General features: G+C 30.0%; 2 protein-coding genes across 6 annotated transcripts in view; one reads left to right on the plus strand and one right to left on the minus strand.

Moving 5' to 3' along the window:
- The window catches only part of Dock7 (dedicator of cytokinesis 7), a 210,206-nt gene that overhangs the window by 57,603 nt on the left and 129,170 nt on the right, over positions 1-23,433 (plus strand). The gene's annotated exons all lie outside the window — the stretch shown is intronic.
- Positions 7,617-15,790, minus strand: Angptl3 (angiopoietin like 3). Its single transcript, XM_076862855.1, has 7 exons — positions 15,296-15,790; positions 14,545-14,655; positions 12,350-12,464; positions 10,917-11,030; positions 10,416-10,511; positions 8,140-8,406; positions 7,617-7,801 (listed from the first exon to the last, which is right to left on the minus strand). The coding sequence occupies exons 1-7, from the start codon at positions 15,788-15,790 to the stop codon at positions 7,617-7,619; spliced, it is 1,383 nt and encodes a 460-aa protein (XP_076718970.1).

Genomic DNA, 23,433 nt, shown 5'->3' on the forward strand with positions numbered 1-23,433 from the left:
GTTTGGACTGTCTAAATACTCTATTAATTCTAGAGTTAATACAATTCCACATTATTATTAAAAATATATTCTAGGCAAAAAGCTTTTTAAAAAACAATTTATTATGTGTAAGTAAGAATTATTCTTCTCTCATGAGTGAACAGTTTATTCCCAGAGAAGACAGAATTAGCTAAGCTCATCAGGAAGATTGGACATTCCTATTTAATATGTATTGAATATGAATACTGTTTTTTTAGGTGAATTTATTTTTTCATTCTTTTTAGATATGTATGACAGTAGAGTGTATTTTGACATATACATACATGAAGTATAATTTATTCTATTTAAAATCACATTCTTGTGGTTGTACATGATGTGGCGATTCATTGTGGAGTTATGAATACTGCTTTAAGTGTTAATGTTTTTTGTCAAAATAAATTTGATTCAGATTGAGTTTTGTGTACCCTAATTCTGCTTATATACAGTTTATAAGGAACTCATCTAAAGTACTTATTAACAGACATTGATAAATTACAAAACAGGATATCAAAGTTATTAAATTTCTTATTTAAAGAAATTATCATAGTGCTATGTTAGTAATATGTTATTAGTGAGAGTTGTTGAAACAAGAAAGATGTATTATTTTGTTTAAAAAAGAGATTTGTAACTTTCTAGTATGAGGATATCTTCAGGGAAATAAAAAATTGAATTCATGAAAATACAGAAGTAGTGTTGTGGTTATTATATTTTGTTGGCGTTTTTTGTTGTTACTACTGTTTTGCTTGAAGTATCTTTCTCTTTTTAAAAAGACAGTTGAAGGGCTATGGTTATAGCTCAGCGGTAGAACACTTGCCTCACATATGTGAGGCACTAGTTTCAATCCTCAGCACTCCATAAAAATAAATAAAATCAGTAAAGATATTGTGTCCATCTTAAAAAAAAAAACTTTAAAAAAAGACACAGTGATTATAAAGTTGACTGTGCTCTTTTATATAGTAATTTTCCACATTATATAAAGAAATAATTATTTTTGTGTTGCTTGAAATAACATGACTATATGTTCTATGAAAAGTTGGGAGATAAACTCCTATAACTCATATTTTATAATGTTATTTCATTTAAAAAATAGTTTCTTAAAAAGTAAGATTGACTAGTTTTTCTTCTTTTAATATGGTGATAATAAAATTACCTATGTCTTAGAAATTTGTGAGGATTAGATACTTGTAAAGTGCTGGCACATACAAAGTGCTCCATAGAAATTAGTTATCGTTGTCATAATTAGATTACATTTACCCCTGTGTTACACAACTTGAGAGATTGGTTTGAAAAGAACAAGGATTCTGGCCTTTTAAGATATACATAAAAGAGAGAATGGGTTAAAAAGGGAGATTATCAAAGTCAGCATTTGTCTGCTTTGTATTGTTATTTGAAACTTTAGTGTCCATGATGCCTGAAAACGAAATCATGTACAATGCTTATTCTACTTTATACCATTAGAAAGATTTGGTCTCATAGAGAGAATTTATAGTTTATTAAAAAAAAAAAAACCTTTAGCATGTCTAGAAAACCTCCCATAGATAAGAATAACACATAGTATTTTGTTTTAGTAAGAACTTAAAAGGATTATAAAGTGTCTCATGGGGTAAAAATGATTAAAAAATTCTCATGTGAATAAATGGACATGATTGAATCAAACATTTGACTGAGGTGAAATGAAAAACCACAAGAAAAAGAGCTATATTCTGAAAGTGACAGGTTTATTTAATATCATTTAATATTTTTCACTTATTTAATTGTTGATTTATTAACCCATTATTTAATATTTTTCAATTCCAGTTTTTATTTGTACTGTCAATTTAAACTATATTTTAATGTATTCTATTTATAATATACATTTTAAATATGTTTTTAAAGACATTATTGGAATTTCATTAGAGATTTTAACATTTAAGTAACAAAGTGACATTTTTCTCCACATGCAGTTGGTCACTTATTTTTAGATGAGGTTAACCCAGGAGGACCTAGTCTTTTTAAATCCTTTACCATGGTAAACGAGGATATATAGACATGTAGTCATTTCTAGCAATCAGGAAATAAATGACATATTTCTTGTTGAGCCAAACAAGTGAGGTTTACATCAAATGATTCCTTTATCGATGAAATGTTATCACAGTATCATAGAAGAGGTAGCAATGGGACTGTTACCTTATCACAACCAAACAGTAAGCCCTTTCTTACTGGCAGGAAAAAAAAATCTTTATGGAATATCTTAAATCATCTGAAAGTTAGATAGTAGATCCTGTGCAGTGTTACTTGTGTGCTAAATTGTTACTTGGCCAACATTCTTGCATTTGAGTTGTAATAGATCAAGGTACATCTAATTGAGCAAATGCTTATGTGTTTTATTGACATCCAGTTTTTTAAGAGATGTGTCCACAGAGCACATGATATTCTTGGCAGGATTTTTTAGTTAGTCTCTTTCCCAACAATAGCCTAGGTGTAATTAAACCTGCTGAACTTTTGTTATTCTATCCAGTTTTTTTTTTTTTTGAAGAGACTATGGCTAGAAATATTACCAAGATTATAAGAATAAAGTGGTATAGACGTCATAACTATTACTGTGAGAAACAAAATAAAAAGATGTGGTAGATGATGTTCTTGACCTTCACAGGAGTATCTCTTAATAAACTTTAGTAAATCTGTTTTTTGTGAACTAACTGGAACATAGTTTAAACTTTTTGTTGTATAAAATTCCAAATATAGGGCTGGGGTTGTGCCTTAATGGTAGAGTGCTTGCATCTTGTGAGGCACTGGTTTCGATTCTCAGCACCACGTATAAATAAATGAATAAAATAAAGGTCCATCAACAACTAAAATAAATAAATAAATAGGTAAATACGTAAGTAAATAAGTAAAAAAATAGAAATCCCAAATATATACAAATAATGAGAAAAGTGTAGTTAATTACTGTTACCATTGTTATTCTTTTTTGGTATCAGTGTTTGAACCCAGGGGTGTTTAACCATTGACTCAGATCTCTAGACCTTTTTTTAAAAAAAAAATTTTATTGTAGATGGACACAATACCTTTCTTTACATTTATTTTTATATGGTGCTGAGAATCAAACCCAATGCCTCACATGTGGTAGACAGGTGCTCTACCACTGAGACACAACCCAGTCTTCCCTCGACCTTTTTGAAACAGGGCTGGCTTTAAACTTGTGGTCCTCCTGCTTCAGCTTCCCAAGTCGCTGGCATTACAGGCGTGTGCTACTGTGCCTGTGCCCGACTTGTCATTCTTGTTTCATCTGTAACTTATCCTTTTCTCTCTCTCTAGTCAGACTTGAAAGAAACGCACCCATCATAACATTTCAATTGTTAAGTCTTGCAATATGTATCTAACAGATACTTTTTAAAAATTAGCCACAATAACAAATGAAATGCTTTATGATCTCTTTATGGATTTATTATTCTCAGTTTTTTTCTGAAGAGTTTAATGAGCTTATTATAGACTGATTGAGTTTTTTAACCTAAAATTTTGTTTCTAGAACTAGCTTGACAGGTCAGAGTGAGTAAATATCTGTTCTCTCCATTGTGACATGAGAACCATGTGATTCATGTTTCTGAAACTAGGTTATTATACAATGTTAGGTTTTTCATTGGAGCCCATTTCATAATTTATTTATTTATTTCTGTGAATCTTGTGATCTTCATTTTTGGAATAAAGTTTTTAAGTGCATAAAATAAAATTCATAGGATAATAAAAGAAATAAATTATGTTGAGTTAATATCAAAATATTAAAATTGTGATCTTTCTTTATTAGTGAATTAAATAATAAGATATAGCCTGAGATGTGAAAACTATTTTCTAAATATATTACAACAACATTTTGAGATATTTGAAATAGTTTTAATATAAAAATGTGTGATTTTTTTTCATGATAAAGTCTTATGTACTGCTAAATACTGCTGAGGTTATTAGTTTCTTACATTCTTAATTTAAGGAAGTGCAAACTTCTTCTGATTGTTACTGAAAATTAAGGAACTTTTTTTTCCCATTTAAATGTATAGTTCCCTGTTTTAGAGGATATTGGTTTTTGTTTTTACTTCTAGTGTTCATTGATGTCTCATACTAATGTCACACTTGCTATTTTGATTTTGCCCTAGATATAACACTCTTTTATCTAATTGGTTCTAGTTTAACTAGAGAAACTCTTGAGTTGAGAGCTCTTTCCTAACATTTTAACATGACCACTCAGGAGTTTTTAGGGGCTTGCCTTTGAAGGTATATTGAAGATGTTAGAGTCCCAGAGGAAAGAAGTAAAGTTCCAGAAACAGCAGACTGTGAAAAGAACAGTTTTGTTCAGCTTTCTTAAGAATTAAGAGTATTTTAAATATCATTTCCATAAAGGAATGTGGTGATATCTAAGACCCAGTTTTTAAAAATATATACATATGTTTAAAACATAATAGTTCATAATTATTAAAATACAGTATCAGAATTGATTAAAACTACATGAAATAGATTTGGCAGGTCATCATTATTATTATGTTCTAGATGTACAAACTGAGACTAGTGTTTATTTGAAGATCAATATCGGAGACCTTACATCTTTAAGATTGTAGTTTATTGCTCTTTCAAATAAACCTTATTATTTTGTTAGCTATTTTATTGTTCTTACGGCTAAACACATTTAAGCTTTAGAAAAACTTCTGTTATTTTAGAAGGACTCCTTAATTACATTTTGTACTTTCTAAAATGTTATTGACACCTCATCTAACAAAGGTTTATTATGGGAGATTATTAGTTCTACTTTCATGACCTTGAACTGCACATTTTGCACCAATTGAGTAATTTTGCCCTAGTTGATTTGTGCTGAGAATACTTTGGACTTTGATAAAAGTGCCAGTTGATCCCTTTCTTTGCAGTTTTGAAAGCTGCAGTATTGGATAATCACCCAGTAGTACGTGCATAAATGCAATGCTGTGGTTATTAGTGATGGGAAAATACAAAAGGAAATTTAAGTATCTATAACAGAAGGGAGAATATATGATTATACAAAATTGGAATACAGGTTTTTTTTGTTTTTGTTTTTGGTACTTGGGATTAAACCCAGAGGCACTTAATCACTGAGCCACTTCCCCAGCGCTTTTTTATATTTTACTTAGAGACAGGATCTTGTTGAGTTGCTTAGTTCCTTGCTAAATTGTTGAGGCTAACTTCGAACTCTCAATTCTCCTGCCTTAGCCCTAAGCCGTGGAGATGGGATAGGTTTTGTAAAAGAGACATTTAATAAATGTTGCTTAATGAATATATTTTTGAAGAATGAATGAGTTAATTGACTACTATGAGTTATGTTATTGGAAAGAAAAGACATATGCATGAAAACGTGTTAATTGTAGGATGGAAAAGAATATAAATGGATTGTAAAAGGTGACACTGAAATGAGAAATGTGTGTACTTGAGAAAAAAAAGTTTTTATCAGATTAAGAGATATTTCCAAAAAAGATTGTATTGGACTTGGTGGCTTATGGTATACATTGTTTACAAAATAAAGTGAAAAATCCTGGGAGCTTAGTAGAAATATTAATGGATATAAAGAAGTTAGGGAGGAAAGTGTTAAGTGTACAAAGGAAGAGAGAAAGGGTTGAAGGAGATCACAGAGACAGTAAGTGGCTGGTGAATTTATTTGATATGTTGAATTTGAGAAGACTATAGAAGGTGGATCCAGGTAAAGGATAATGGAGTATATAGTGATATTCTGGAAACAAAATGAAGGTTAAAATAACAAAAAGGGATTGGGGATATAGCTCAGTTGGTAGAGTGCTTGCCTAGCATGCATAAGGCCCTGGGATCAATCTCTAGCACCACCCCACCCCCCAAATAGTAATAATAACAAAAAAGAGGATATTGATATTAGTAAGTTCTAGAGATATCAAAGGGAAAGTAGGCTGAGAAGACCCATTAGGTTAGATAGCTGTTTGTGGTGAAATGCAAACTTTTGGCAAAGTAGTGAGGACAAAAGGACATCATTTTATGAACTGTAATGAAGAAACTCTTTCTCTACCATAATTATTTCTCAGTCTGAGCTTTCTATGGATAAAAATCCAATCTAGTATTCCTAAAAGGAACAAAGTGAAGCATACTGTATGAGAATTAAAAAAACAAAGGAAAACTTTAGGAAGCAACTGGCATATTATATAATGCTTATTTTGCATTTGATAGCTTTGCATTTTGGTGGTGGTGAGGGAGCCATTTTGGTATCTGGCTCTAAAAACAATATAAATGTTGATAGCTTGGGCTGCAGTTCTGAAAATTATAGCCTATGTTTTCCTTTACTCTTTTGTGTTCTTTGGAGGGAACTATTTATGTAGGATTCACATAGATATAGCTTTTTTACTAAGTAACATAAAAATATGACATTTATTTAATAATTTAATATATACAATGCTGAATATTGCCTGTGCTAAGTCACCATATAACTTAGGTACCATCTCCTTTAAAAACTGTGTTTAATTTAAAATTTTACTTCTCCTTGGTAGTTTTTTTTTTTTTAAAAAACACTTATTTAAAAAAATACTGGCAAGTGATGTTATGATCAAAAAATGTATCTAATAATCTATGGGGATTTAGATTTTAAATTATTTAAGTTAGAAATGTCTTAGTCCTATGTTTATTATAATGTCAATTAAAAAACTACAAGAATTTAAATTTCTAAATTTAGGGACTGAGTCTTTATTAAAATTTAAACATACATACATGATTGTCATGCTATTTTAACATTCCATAATGTGTTATGATTGTTAATTCAGCTTAAAATCTACACAAACATGTTAGACTCATAGCATGTCCAGGGGGAATACATTATTATTATAGTTTAACTTAATGCCTCAAAGGCATTCATTCTTATTGTGTTCTGACAAAATCCATTTAAAATTATTGGTTTTCACAGTATTAAGTGTTAAAATATATGAAATACATACAATATAGATAAGCTAACAAATATGTTAAGGTACAATGATACCTGATGTTAAAGTCAATGTGACTTAGTAATCATTATCTACTGCATTTGTAAAAGACATTGAGCCTGTTTGAATGCAGTTTTTCATCTTGGTTAAGTAAACCATATCAAATATTTACTCCAAGTTATTTTGTAGCAAAATAAAGCATCATACTTATCATTTATATTACAGGTTTCCACATGTACTATGACTGAATTTTAAAATTAACTGTCATATTTAAGAACTCTTGTTAGTCTGTTGTATTTATTCATGTTTAGAATTTAAACAAGAAAACTTTTTTTTTTAAGTTGGAGAAATTGTGAAATTAGCCTGTGACTTTTATAATTAATTTAAAAATGCTATTTAAAAATTCATCCATTATTTATGATTTAGATTTGACCATCTAAGTTTTATTCCCACATCACAAAATATATGAACAAACAGTATCATAAGAATTTTGGTTGAGAAAAGTGTTATTCTTTGAGTGTTGTGATGATGTTTAATTTAAATTGATAGTGACTTTAAAATGAAAATTTCCTCAAGGCTTCCATTAAGAATTTAATACCAGATTATTAAACCACAGTAACTTGGGATGAGTTTAATGTTTAATTTATTGGCTTTTTGATTTGCTTCAGTTCATTCAAAGCTTTCTGAATCTACTGGATGGATTAACATTTTGGTTGATTTGATAGAGTATAACCTTCCATTTTGAGATCTCCAGCATATTCCTCTTCTCTTCTCTGGCTTAGATTTTGTTCTTGGTTTATTATATTTTCCATTTAGGTTGTTTTCTCCACATACATCATCCCACCACCAGCCTCCTAAAGAAGATAGATATGCAATTTAATGGATACAAACACATATATACTGGTATTATATTTCTCCATATATAGATCTTCATTTCTGGTAACATTACAGTGTTGTAGATGCATGTATCCTGATTTTAAATAATCTATATAACTTTTATTATAATACCAGAAAGAGAATATCTAAGTCTCCGAAGATATTAGAGGTAAACTACCTAGTTGAACTAGAATTAATATTTTTTTGGGGTAATGGTTTAGATTTGAAAGAGTTGTGACATTATGAATAATAGCTAAAACCATAGGAAGATATTTTGAAGATGTGAAAATTAAGTATTGATATAAAAAAATGATACCTGAATACATTTCTGGACAGTTGGAATGTCCTTTTGCTTTGTGATCCCACGTAGAAAACGTCAAATCCCTGTGTTCTGGGAGTGACTTGGGGACATTTCCAGCAATCTCAACTAGATGTAGTGTGTAGTTGGTTTCATGATTTCCCAAGTGAAAAGAATACTCAATATAATGCTTGTTGTCTTTCCAGTCTTCTAGCTCAAATTGTAAAATGTAATTAGATGTTTTCACTATGGAATATATTTTCTCTAGGCCCAACCAAAATTCTCCTGAAAAGAAGAGTTTTAAAAATCTGTGAATTGTTAGCTACAGGTTAGGCCTCAACTGCTGTAAGTGAATAAGTGGTTTTAGTGCTGAATGTCTTTTTTCTAGAGTCTTTCTAAGTATTTCTTTTAAAAACAATTTTATCAAAGATAGTTTATACACTAAGCATGTTAAAATATTAATAGATCTGCTTCAAGTCTGATTATCCTTTTTTTCTAAAATGGATATTGTCAGATGTTTCACATCTGACACATATGACACTATTCCATAATAGTCTTAATATTTTTTAGGGTGGGTCATTGGTAGAGTACTATCTTATGTCTAAATTGTTCCACCAGCTTTACTATCAGCTCTTTATTAATGCCTACATAGTCAAGAGGCTTGTTAAGTATTCTTGGACTTGGATAATATGATGGTGCCATTTTTATCATATATAAACTGGGCCTGTAGAATTTGCTTGATAAATGTTTTCTTCATAGAAAAGAAGAATATACCCTGCCTCTTTTGGTGGTACTAGAGACTGAACACAGGGCCTCATACATCTTTTCTCTGTAATGAAAAATATATTTTTGTTTGGAATTTAAAATGTAGCAAACTATTAATAGATTATTTTTTATCACAATCTTTATGAAATTATTTAATTTAAAAAGACCATGTTTCCTTACTGATATTGTTAGAAAGCTTCATTTAAGCATTGTAAATACTACTACAAATGGCTTACTTTCTCATCAGAAATAAATAAGCATTCTGGACTTAACCATCAGTCTTTACATTTGGGTTACACTCTTTGAAGAGTTGGAGCTACAAAACTTACCATTGAATATACCTTCTAACTAAGGATTTAATTGGCACTTTGAATATAAAACATTTTAAATGGTCAAATAGTAGTGAGTATTTTAAAATTTGATATAATAATATTTGTTTTCTTTTCTTTTCCTCCTCTTTTTCCTTTTTGGTACTGGGGATTAAACTCAGGGGTACTCAACCACTGAGCCACATTCCCAGCTCTTTTTTGTGTTTTATTTAGAGACAGGGTCTACACTAAGTTGCTCAGGACCTTGCTAAGGCTTCGAACTTGGTGATTCTTTTGAATCAGCCTCCCAAACTATTGGGATTACAGGTGTGCTTGTTTTCCAGTTTATAAGTGGGCACTTATATATGATTCATAGACTTTTATAATGTACTTTTAGGATTTTTAATGTCTGTTACTTTTGCTTATTTTATATTGTTATGTGATCAAAATAGAATAAATGTTGAGTTAACTAAATCAATTTAAATCATATTTCATACTATATATTTATAATATTTAAATAATTAGAATTTTAAAATTCATATTGAATATCTGACAGTTTCCTGTCCCTTTGTTTATTTTATTAACATGATGTTTTATAGTGCTGGGGATCACACCCAGGACCTCATGATGTTAGGCACATACTCTTCCATTGAGCTCGTCCCCCAGTCCTATTCTAACTTTTAATTAATTAATAGTTAAAATGTTAATGAAGAATATAATAACTAGTGCTAGGAATAGTTATCTTTGCAGCTCATTTATAAGCGCCACTTATCAAAGCACTTAGCACTTAATCAAATTTTTCTTGAATAATTATAATTATGATAATTATAAGCCATCAAATTAAGTTGTGATAAGAATAATTAAGAACAGACATGTAATTGTGATAATGCTAATTCAAATAATGACAGTTATAATAAATATAATTAGTAACAAATGTGTAATTATTTGTTAATAAGTTTTATGAAGACTGGAACAGTTACTTTTCATTGCTGTATTTTCAGTGCCTAGTCTGTAATAGGTTCTTTTTTTTAAAAAAAATTTTATTTTAGTTGTAGTTAGACACAATACCTTTATTTATTTATTTTTATGTGGTGCCGAGGATTGAACCCAGGGCCTCACATGTGCTAGGCGAGTGCTCTAAAACCCAAGCCCCTATAATAGGTTTTTAAAAAATATTTCTAAATTAACAAGTAAATGAATGATTGAATGAAATCATCTTACCATCAAGTCTCCCAAAACCATTTCTGTAGTTCTCCCATGTTTCATTGAAGTTTTGTGATCCATCTATTCGGTGTTGAATTAAGGTCCATGGATTACCTATATATAATGAATGAATTTGTATATGTTTAGTAGATTGATGTTGACAGATATAAAAATATCTTTTGAGTTTGGTTTTAATTGGTGACTTTGTAAGTAAATGTGGTAACGTATGGTAAGTGTATGGTGATATACTTCATATTATTTATTGTGGTCTCAAACAGTTAAGGGAAGAACAACTAATGAATTTTTTCTTGGTAAATTTATTGACAGTAGTCACTTCAGATTCTTTTGAAGAGGAAATGGAGAATATTGAATAAATACATGAATAAATAAACAAGTATAAGTAGTGTATAGTTGTATTATACATATTTAACACAAATAGAACAGGCTTAGTCTTTCTAATAGATAATGAATAACTTGAACTGTCTGCTACTGTTCATTTTCTCCTTAGGCAGGTTTTACCTGATTTAACTTCACAGTAGACGTCAAAAGCTTGTGAGTTGCTTGGTCTAATGGTATATATGCCACTTGTACGTTCACCTCTTTTATAAATGGCGGAACAATCAGCAGGAATGCCTAGAATCAACAAAATGTTATAGAAGATTTAGTAAGAAGAATATCTTTGGAACTTGAGATTTTACTTGCAATTTCATGGAATTGTAGTGACTATAATTTTTTTCAGGAATATGAATGTTAAGGCATTTTTCCATGTGGCTATATTATGCAAGGAATATAAAAATAGTATTACCAACCTGAATTATTTCTTTTTAAAAATATTTTTATTAGCTGTTGATGGACCTTTATTTTATTTATTTATATGTGGTGCTGAGACTTGAACTCAGTGCCTCACATATGCTAGGCAAGCACTCTGCTACTGAGTTGTGACTCCAGCCCCCCAACCTGAATTATTTCTAAAGAAATGTGACAAAATGAGAATTTTGAGCAAATATCATCATTATCATCATCATCATCATCAGACATGGTATGAATATTAGGTGGCAGAAATGCGCTTGAAACTAAGTACAGAAACTTAGTACCTGCTTGGTGAATAGCAGGTAGTTAGTTAGCAGATATATGTGGAGTAAACTTACAAGGAGAAAACTAGCAATATAGACCTTTTTTTTTCTAAGTGAGTTACATAAAAAAGTGAATGTTCTGAGAATATATTGTTTTGAGACTGGGGTAGTGGCACATGCCTATAATTTCTGTTACTGAGGAAGCTGAGGCTGGACGATTGTGAGTTTGAGCCCAGCCTGGACAATTTAGCAAGACCCGATCTCAAAACAAAGTAAAACACCATATTGAGGAGTAAATCATAAATGTATCATTTTGTTGAAGTTTGGATGGGAATGGAAACTTTGTTCCCTGCAGCTTTTGTTTTTCTTATGAAAATTTTCAAGCAAAAAGAAAAGTGAAAAGAATTATTGAAGAAAACACCATAGTCTTGTTTGTATTCAACCATTGGTAACATCATACCATGTATGCTTCACACACAGACACACACACACACACACACACTCACACACACACACACAATCACAAATGAATCATGTATTTTGTTTGTGCTGTTTGAAAGTAGTTTTCGAACATCATGTCTCAAACCTATAAATATTTCAGCATGCATTTCTTAAATGTGAAGTTGAAGTTGTTCTTTTCATAATTGTAATACCATAATCACATCTAAAATAATCATGCCATATTATCTAATATCAAGTTCATATTTATAGCTTGCTTATTGTCCTAAGAATTCCTTTTATAGTGTTAGAAAAACCTAGGAGCCAATTTAAATTGGTGTTTTGTATTTGGAGGATATGCCTTCTACTGTTAGTCTAGATATGAGTATAAGGATTCTGATGATAATGGTTTCAAGAAGAAAACCCATCAAATGATCTTACCTTCTTGTTCTGTATTTTTTGTTTCATTCAGATGCAGAGGGGGAATAGTTCTTGGAGCTCTTGATTTGGAAGAAAGTGAATTTTCTGTGGGTTCTTGAATTCCAGTCCTTCTGAGCTGATAAAAGAATATAAATCTACTTTAAAAAATTGATACTGAATATATAATTAGGATAAATCTGAACTAAGGATATCAAACGTATAATTTCTTTGTATCTTTCAGTTCACAATATTATGGCAAAACATAAAACAGAGAAAATAACAACAAGCCCCAGGCATGCATAAAAAAGAAAACAAAAACAGGAAGGCCAGCAGTTTTGCTTACAATATTTTAGTATATTCTCTTTATCTATTTGAAAGATATACTTAATATTCTATTCATAAACACAGGCAGATTTTAAATTTAATCACTCTTGGTTGTAGGTCTAATTGAGTCTCAGATTTGTCAGAAAGACATAACACATAATTTGAACAAGGCTACACAACACTGCTTTCTGGATAGTTTTGGGGTTTTTTTGTTTTGATACCTGGGGATTGAACCCAGGGATGCTGAACCAGTGAGCAACATTTTCAGACCTTTTCTTTCTTTCTTTCTTTCTTTCTTTTTTAAAATTTATATAAAGACAGGGTCTCACTAAGTTGCTTAGGGACTCACCAAGTTGCTGAGGCTGGCTTTGAACTTGTGATCCTCCTGTCTCAGCTGCTGGGATTACAGGCATGCACCATTGCACCCAGCTCTGGATAGTTTTTTTTTTCTTTTTTTAAAGTTATAGATGGACATAATACCTTCCTTCAAATTTATTTTTATGTGGTGCTGACGATCGAACCCAGTGCCTCACACATGCTAGGCAGATGCTCTACCATTGAGCCACAACCCCAGCCCCTCTGGATAGTTTTTAACCTGTAAACACATCTGTAGAAATTGGCAGACCTTTGAATGTATTTCAATATACTATTTTATTTAAAGCCTTGGTTTGCAATTGATTGCTTTTCTTATTGATGATGAGAAAAGCAGAATATGATATTTAGCATTATTATTTTTTTTCTTTTCTTTTTAAAATACTTTTTTAGTTATAGCTGGACACAATACCTTAATTTTTTATTTATTCATATGTGTTGCTGAGGATCGAACCCAGTGCCTCACACACATGCCTACCACTGAGCCACAACCCCAGTCCCAATATTTAGCATTATTATTACTTGCATGTGGTGGGGTGGGGAGCAGTGCTGGGATCTAGCCCAGAGCCCTTTCACATGCTAGGCAAATACTCTACCACTGATTTGCATCCCTAGCCCTACTGTTAATTTTTTGATACTGGCATAAATGGCATTTCCTAGAACTTAATTTGTAAGAATCTGTTATAAAATTCAGTTACTGGATGTTAGTCTTTTCTTTTGAGTAAAGTGATCTTGAAGTCACTTAACTTTTTTGAATTTTGATTTTATAATTTAAATTTGAGAAGATAGATGATCAGGGACTTCTTCCAACCAGAAATTTGCTTTGATTTCTTTATACAGAATTTCCCTTTATCCATGAAATCCATTATCTTATCTTCTAGGACCTCCCAATGAATGCCTGAAATGGCAGATAACGACAAGCCCTCTATATACAATTTTTTCCCTGTATGTACATGCCTGTGACAAATTTTAACTTATAAATTAGGTATAGTAGGATATTAATAACAATAACTAAGAATAATATAATAAAAGTTAGTTAAAGTGGCCTTTCTTTTAAAAGAATCAAGACAAATATTAATATTTATTATTTTTGGTCTGTAGTTTACTAAGGGATGGGGAGGACACTACTGTGTATTTAATGTATAAATAGAATATATATTGTGTAATGGTGCCATTTCGCTTTTGTGAGTGGGTGCATTGAATAATAATAAAAATATATAATAAAAAAGAATTTAGAAAGTAATATTTAATATAAAGGAAATTATGGAAATTAAAAGTAGTTGGCAAAATTTTTTTTTGAAAGTTAGTATTACCTACTAAAATGATGTTTGTTTAGTTGAAATCCATGGTGATACTTGTTTTATAAACTTGGGGAATATTTTCTTACCAGTTTCTCTGAGTATTGTTTTTTTTTTAACTCAATACATGGCTTTTAAATATTACTAATTAATGTTTTTGTACTATTCTCCTTTATATTAGAATACTTAGATTGTAGACATACCATTTAAATATTGACTTACCTGATTTTCTATTTCTTTTATTTGACTGTGCTGTTGGTTTAATTGTTTATATTGCTCTTCCACACTCTGGAGAAGGTCTTTGATGCTATTATCTTGCTGTTCTACAAAAGTCTGGACATAGTTTGTAGTTTAGTTTAAATTTCCTTTTTTTTTTTTTTGTTTAAAGTTTTTATTTATTAAACTATCACCTTTTGTTTTTTTTTTAAACTACCAGTGGGTTAGAAAAATGAATAGAGGTGATCATTTTCCCTTGTATGCTTTTTGAAAATAATACATAATTTTGTTCTTACATTAAAAAGTGTCATCTCTAAAATTTGATTTTCTGAACTTTACTTCAATTAAAAGAAATACCCTACACACAATATTTTAATAATAGTAAATCTACCATAGACTGTATTACATGTATCTACTTTGGAATACTGAAAAATAGTTTTTATATTTAAATTTCTTCAATTTTTTTAACTTATATCCAGTTATTTGCCAATAGTATAACAATCTGGTATTCTAAATTTTATTACTTAATTCACTTGTAATTTTCATATGAAATGTAAAGTTTAGTTTTCATATATAATAGTAGGGAAGCAGAAACCAACTTTAACTTATGATGGGAAAATTTATTTTCTATGTATTATATTTTCTAAAAAAAATAAAGTATTTCAACAATGCAACAAAGTATTTGAAATAGTATGTCTTAGAATTATTTTAAAACTCCACACTAAAAAATCATGAACTGTTGTTGGTTTCTACTTACCTTAAGTGAAGTTACTTCTGGATGTTCCTGAATTTCAGGTTGATTTTGAATTAAATTAGTTAATTGTTCCTCCAAATATCTCACTTTGTGCTGTAGTAGAATTTTTTCTTCTAGGAGGCTTTCAAGTTTTGAGTTGAGTTCAAGTGACATATTTTTTACCTCTTCATTTTTGACTTGTAATTTGGATGTAGTTCTTCTTAATTCCTTTTCTTCTTCTTTGATTTCATTAGTTTGCAGTGATAGATCATAAAAAGATTGATCAAATATGTTCAGTTTTTGAAATATGTCATTAATTTGGCCCTTAGTCTTATGGACAAAATCTTTAAGACCATGTCCCAACTGAAGGAGGCCATTCGCTAAAATTTTTACATCATCTAGCATAGCAAATCTTGATTTTGGTTCTGAAGATATAGAATCAAATGATGAATTGTCTTGATCAATTCTGGAAGAAATAACTAGCGGAACTATAAAAAGAAAGAGCTTAATTTTGTACATTTTTATCCCAATTATTCAATTTTAAGCAATTTGGAACTATTTTTCTCCCATAAGCATACCTAGACTTCTTTATATATACCACTATTTGCCATATAAACAGTAAGGTTGGCAAGGGAATATAGTTAATTGTTAAGCTCTGTTAACTTGCACGAATGTAACCTTTCACATTGAGTTACATCAATATTAAGTAAAATCAAGGAAATGAGCAACTAACTTAATAAGTAATTTGAAATTATTTGCTGTATTGTAAACTGTGCTTTGAGTGTTAAGGGGTTGACTTTTTTTTTAAAGCTTACATTAGTATTTTATGATTTTAAAAATTTAAAAAAACTTGTTTTTACAGGTAATTTATCCTCAGAATTGAGGCAAAATTAATGAGTTAAGTATGCATTTTCCAAATTGTATTTTAATTCTTACAGAAGCAATCATGTATCCCCAAAATGCTTTCTCTGTAAGCTGTCCTCATTTCCTTCAGGTGGTGTCATGGTGCCCCATGCTGTGTTTATGAATAAGCTAACACATAATTGTGTATTCTCTTATTTGTTACTATAATTATTTTTAATATGTCTTTTTGCTTCACATATGTCTTAATCATCTTTGTATATTTGACAAATCTCATACATAATAAATGTCAATAAAGGTACTTCTCTTCCTTTCCCCATTATATTCTATATCTCTGTGTGCTAGACTCTTTTCTACATATCTACTGAAGTACCTACCAATAAATATGTATGGTCTTCTAAAGTTGAACTAGAATTAATTCTTAAATTCTTCCAAAGTCAGAAACAATTTTCCCATCATAAATTCTTCTCAGGTTTTCTGTGGTGAACTTAGCAACAATTTTGATAACATAAATTTAACCAAAACAAAAGATTAATAATAGGTCTAAAAATAAATGTTCCACTGTTCTAAGTTAGTGTTAAAAGAAAAAATATTAAATGCTAAATTGTAAGTTATTTCTTAATTTATTTTCTTTGTTTCTTTATTTAAAGGCAGAATCTAATCTTTGCTTGAACTTGGGCCTATTTATTGAGTGTTCATATTAAGTGCTTTTTGAGAAAATAAATTTATAGATTAAATTTACTAAGAATATGGATTCTAAAATCAGACTATGGTCTCAGTTCAAAAGCCAGCTATAGATGTCTGGGCTTGGACAAATTATTTAATGTCCCCATACCTTAGTATTTTCTTCTGTAAAGAAAATACTAATTGTGGTAATTAAAGTATGTAATTCACAGAGTTATGAGAATTTTTTTTTTTAAGTATGGAGTATTTCAAACAGTGTTTGGCACATAAGAAGAACTTAGCCATGTTAGTATTAATAAGTCACATGAAACTTTTAGCTGGTGTATGTTGGTGTATATATCATCAACTATCTAATTAAAAGAAAAATTTCGTAAAGTTAATACCTTTTTAACAAAGAGAAAAATAATGCCAAAATGAATTTCAGTTTAAATTTTAAGTTGCCAAGCATTTTTTTGTAAAATGAACCATTCTCAAAATTCTCTTCTTAGAAATGCCTCTACCTGCTGAAAAACAGAGGCCTTTTCTTTTGATGATTTAGTATTAAGGGATTAGATATATTAGATAGTAAATATACCAAGTGATTAAAGAGTGTGATTCTGAAGCCGGACTCCTTAAATTAGAATACTAGCTCTCTTATTTTTCAGCTTTGTTACTCTTGGTCAAATTCCTTAGCATCTCTGTTTTTTTTTAATCTGTTGAGTAAAGATAATAATACTTTATAGGGTTGTATAAAGATTAAGAATATTTTCAAAGCACTTAACATTGCCTGCTGAGTAATAATCACTATACATTATTATATATTAACTAACTTGTAATTAGAAACAATCAATGCAGATATACTAATGCTATAGTTTTTTATTGGTGAAAATGATCTAATCCTATAGTAAGGTCATGTAAATTTGGGAAATTTTGCTAGAATCTAAATTTTCTGAATTTTGGTCTCTTGAACCTTGATAAGGAAATTTGATTAGCCTGTGTATATTTTTTCTTAAATTCCCATTACAGAACTATATAATATTTGTAGCAAAATAAAAAACAAAAGTAAAATTTTCTCCTTCTTTAAATGGAAAATTAGTTATTATTATTGATCATAAAGGACATATTTTGGAATTTTTCTTAATTAACCTGCCAGTTTTTGTGACTTAGAACTATAGACCCTGATATTTTTATTCACTTCTACTTGAGAATTGAGGTCAATCAACTTTACCCCCTGTTATACTGTAAACCTTTTATTTGCCAGTTCTGTATCTGATTTTAATTTTTATCCCTTATAAGCTCTTCAGTATAATACTCACCAAAAAAAGGGTGTATGGAGAAATTTTATTCCATAGTTAGACTTTTCTAGTATTAACACTTTCTGTACTATTTATGTAATTCCTCACATGGAGAGATAAGTAGTGGTTATGCATTCTTGATTTATGATACATTATTTTTAAATAGAAATGTCTGGATTTTTTTTTTTCTGATAGTTGCTTGACTTAAATTATTGAGTGTAATTAAAGTGAGTAATTTGCCTAATTACAAGCTACAGAAGCATTTCAAACATAAAAATATGTAAAGAAAATAGTAACTTTATAAATGATATTTACCTATCTCTCGGTGTCTTCTGCCTACACATTGTTAAAGACAGAATCTAATCTTTGCTTGAACTTGTGCCTATTTAAAAAGATCCTTGATCAAATATGGCAAGTAATTTATAAAAATAAAAAAATTCTGTCAAAGAAAATAAAATACTATTAAGCAAAGTTAGATCCTGATTTAAGGATTTGTAGTTTCTAATCAGTGTACAAAATTTCTTAGGTACATAGAATTTTAGGACATTTAGCAGCCTAAATTGTTTAACTTCCAAGCAAAGCAAAGTCCTTTTGCTTTTCCAGGTTATGCAATCTTATGGAGGTGGACTCCAAATAAAATACAAGGTAGTTTGTGTTTTTTTATACATTGTATTTCTTCATTTCCTTCATCTTTAGTCATGTTAGTTTGATTTTGAATTAGAGGAGTAGAACAACCCTTATACATGATTTTTTTCCTTACGTTTCAATTTTTCACAGTCGCCTGTGGTGCAGAAATATTAAAGGAAAAATTCCAGAAATCACCAAGTCATTACTTTAAAGTGTACACCATTCTTAGTAGTAGGATGATGAAATCTGGTGCTGGCTTACTGCATCCCATCAGGATATGAATCATCCCTTTGTGCACACTGTCTGCTGTATGTGCTACCTCAGCTGTCTTAGTTTATTCTATCCACTGTTGTGGTATCTATCCCAGAGCATGTGTTTACATAACCCTTATTTTACTTAATGACAGCCCTGAAGCACAAGGGTAGTGATGGTGGAAATAAGTGAACAGATAATTAAAGTTTAACTTATATTTAAATGGGGATCATCTATAGTTAAAAATTTTTGGTAGCCACGTAAATAAAAAACTAAAGAAACAGGTTAATTTTAATAGCATATTTTAGTTAATCCAATACATTAAAAAATGATTATTGCAACATGTGATCAGTGCAGAAGTATTAATTAGGGGGGCTGGGGATGTGGCTCAAGTGGTAGCGCCCTCACCTGGCATGCATGCGGCCCGGGTTCGATCCTCAGCACCATATACAAAGATGTTGTGTCCGCCGAAAACTAAAAAAAAAAATAAAAATTAAAAAAAATAAATAAAAATTAAAAAAAATAAATAAAAATTCTCTCTCTCTTTTAAAAAAGTATTAATTAGGTATTTCAAATTTTTTATACTGTGTGTTCAAAATTTGTGGTGGATTTTGTATTTACAGTGTAGTATCTCAGAGCCAGTTACATATGAAGTAATCAGTTTTCTCAGTAGACTTTCTTATTATTGTAGATCCAAAAGTTATTAGTGTAGATCCAGAAGTTCGAGGGAGTAATTTATCTTACTGTTTTATGTTCATTATTAATAAATGTTAATTTTTAATTATTTATTTTTTGTAGTGCAGGGGATTGAACTGAGGGACTTGTACATGCTAGGCAAGCACTCTACCACTAAACCACACCTCCAACCCAGTTTTTGTTTTTTTAAGTGCTGGAAGTACTAATTGTGAAAACTCAAAAGATATTTAGAAATGTATAAAAAATGAAAATCCTGAATCTTCACTACTAATGTTTTGTGTTTTAAAAACACAAATGGGATCTTACATATAACTTATTTCATATATGTGTATATGTATTTATAAAAATTCAAGACCTAAGTATTTAAAATCTATTTCCATATGGGTGCCTTAAGGTATACTGTGCTCTTTTTAATGGCGACACAATCTTTTATTATATGGATGTATCTAACCTTAATCACCTTCCCCATGAATGATGATTTGAATTCTTTCTGGTTTTCTAATTATAAGTAGTATATATAGAAAATATGACTTTATGTAGGTGGACAAATATTTTCACATAGGCTATAGATGTTGACTTTTAAATATAATTGCTTTTGTCAGATTGTCCTCAATGAACCTACCAATTTACATCACTGCCAGGAAAATATGAGTTTCTTTTTTCCGTATACTTTTATCAATGCTTTGAGTGAAAAAGACAAAAAAAAAGTTGATAAATCTAATAGGCAAATATAAATCTAGATTTTTTTTTGGCCACATTTTTTTCTCTTTTTGAATTAGTTGAGTATGTACATAAATCTTCCCCCACCCTGCCCTCCTTTTAAAAATTTGCCTTTTTCAAACTAATTTTAATAATCGCATATTATGGATGCTCATACTCTTTGTCTTATGTATAACAAATAGTTTTTTTTCAAATTGTCATTTTTCTTCTATTTGTGTTTATGGTATCACTTTCTATATAGAAGTTTTAAATTTTAAGTTTCATGATATTTTATTAACTTTTAAAGTACAATTTAAAATCCAGAATGTACAGTAACAATAATCACAGGTCTGCATGGGTTAACAAAAAATCAAAGGATAGTCTTAAATCTCTAATACATTTATCAAATAGTGTTAATAATCAGAAATTGACTTAGTTAAGGCAAACAGATATAAGACAGGTCTTCAAATGACAGTGTGGCCCTTGTATGTCAGATGCAATGTATATTGGTTGTCCTGCCAGTAAACTTATATAAACTTCCATTTTATAGACTTTTACATAATACTTAGACAAGACTTACATAGATAGTTCTCAAATGCATACTTATACCTAGTCACATACATTTTGGGTGTCAACAATATTGTTATAACTTAAATAACAGTTATTGTTTAACCAGTCACAAAGTAATCATTTAAGACTTTAAAACAGGTACAAACCCTAATTCCTTCAAGACTTTGTTTCCCCAAATAATAAAACCTAACAAATACAAGAAAATTATCGATAGATAAGAGCAGATCAGGTTTTCAGACTTTGCATCATATCAGTACATCAAAGTTCAAATAACTTTAACTGACTGTGCTAATTATGGCCAATTTAATTACAAACATAAACTTTTTGAGATCTACCTTCTCCAAACCTTCTGTGACTTACTTATACATTCAGATTTACGTCCTTAGTTTTGTCCTCTTTCATCTTAGATTTTAGCCCAAGAATATTACTTCACCAGACAAAATACTTTCTCATCAAGAAACATTTTTCCCCTTTAATTTTCCATACTAAAATATTTCCGTACCTACAAATTTCTTTTATATAATTTTTAGTTTCAGACCCTTCCTTTTAAAAATTTTTTTAGTTTGAATATCCATATGTATTTTCACATATATATTCTGTATATGCTCATATGTTTATATATATGTATATATATGTACCCTAATGACAACCAAAATCCTATACATAAATTTTCATATATATTCAGTTATATAATCATATCCTGTGTCTTACCAAAATTGTAAACATCCATCTCAAAAGAATAATAACTATATACAAATCCATATCCATTTAAATATTTTAATATATGCTTTTATATATATATTCATATTTGTATTCACACATATGGATAAAAATGTTCAAACCCAGTATTATTGTTTTGTGCTCTATTTGCTTCTTGATATACGTAAATGCTCCATTGTTGAGGCATAAATATTTATGATTGTTATGTCTTGTTGAGCTTCTGGATGAGCTGTGGCAATGGCTGTGCTGCTGGGGATTTTTTCCTTATTTTATTGTGTCCAATGTCCTGTGTCCCTGGTCTGCTTTGAATGCCCAGTTTTAGGTTCCAGTAAAGTTTCCCCTGCCCTTTTTATGTTCACACACCTTGTGGAGAAGCTGCCTATCGGCTTTCTTAGTTTCATCCTCTATTCTGCCATCTTGGATATCTCCTGTTTTATGCTTTTTGTGGCTATGTGAAGAAATGGCTTTCTTGCCTATAACATCTGGTTTCTCTAAAGCTCTTTTACTGCTTTATGATTTTATTATTTAAGCTTTTGATTAATTTGGAATTTATTGCAATAGGGAATGCAATATAAATTTGTCTTTTCTCCCCTAAGTGTCTAGTTATCTATCTTTAACATTTTTCTTTAATCTGCCTTATCCTTGCTGATTTGAAATTACTTTGATGGAATATTTTGAAATACAGAGTGAAGATTTACTGATTCATTTGGGAATTTATTAGTAGTGTTCTTAGTCAAAGGGAAAATAATCTGGATTCAATCGCATGCCTTCTTCAGATAAGTTGAGTTTAAAATTGCATTGCTTATAGTGAAAATCAAACATAGTTTTAGATAATGTTCAGTTCGTTTCTATTTATGCTGGAATTTAAATTCCTAGAAATATTAAATCACTAAATTTCATATGTGTTCTCTACTATTCATTGACTCATTTATCAGTAAATATGAAGTATCATTTTGGTCATTGGGAATATAGCAGTCAAATAGATATACAAGGTCTTGCCCTCATGGAGTTTGGGCTCTATTAGAGAAGTTATGTTTTTAAATGAAGTAATACATAAATGAACAAGATTATTACAGAATATGTAATCAAATTACAGGGGCATGGCTGGTATATTTTACTTTTCTGTGTATTTTACATATCTGTTTTATCTTGAAACTTACTCATTGAAATTTGTGGGCAGATTATTTAATCCTCAGGTGGGCTTTAGTGTCATTCTTGTTCACAATGCTTATTATACTACATTATATTTGTCTGCTTTTTCTGATTTTCCTTTTGGACGATGAATTCTTTGAGATCAAGGATTTCATGTTTTACTCTGTATTGTCACTACCTAGCACACGTTGGAAACTAAGTACATGTTTGTTACAAGGAATTATAGACATAATGGATGTTGAGACATTATTATATACTTTGGATACTGTTCTTTCACCATCTTGGGAATCTTACTTTCTTGTTCTATTATCTTGGGAATCTTACTTTCTTGTTCTAATATTTGCAAACTCTGTCTCAATTGAATTCTTTTCATTAGAATTTAATCAAGCTCTAAATTTTCCAACCTTAAAAGACTTCAAGAAGCGCCCATTTTCTGTACATAGTTATTGAATTATCTCTTTCCCCTTCTGAACAACACTTTTAAGAATTTTACTGACTTATTTAATTTGTTTACCTCCCCTGCTTACTCCTGAACCTACTTTTATCTGTTTTCAATGTGAGATTATGAATGATTTTCATGTTGCTAAATCCCATGGATGTTTTTCAGTTTTTATCTCATTTGGCCCC

Source organism: Callospermophilus lateralis, chromosome 7 (genome assembly GCF_048772815.1).
Source record: "Callospermophilus lateralis isolate mCalLat2 chromosome 7, mCalLat2.hap1, whole genome shotgun sequence".
Classification (NCBI taxonomy): Eukaryota; Metazoa; Chordata; class Mammalia; order Rodentia; family Sciuridae; genus Callospermophilus; species Callospermophilus lateralis.

Bases quoted from the DNA above. Each gene is read 5' to 3' on its own strand.
- Angptl3 (XM_076862855.1), bottom strand. From the start codon at position 15,790: ATGTACAAAATTAAGCTCTTTCTTTTTATAGTTCCGCTAGTTATTTCT. The intron at 14,656-15,295 runs GTAAGTAGAAAC...AACTATGTCCAG, and splicing joins CAGAAGTAACTTCACTTAAG to ACTTTTGTAGAACAGCAAGA. The intron at 7,802-8,139 runs GTATCATTTTTT...TATCTTCTTTAG, and splicing joins CTGTCCAGAAATGTATTCAG to GAGGCTGGTGGTGGGATGAT.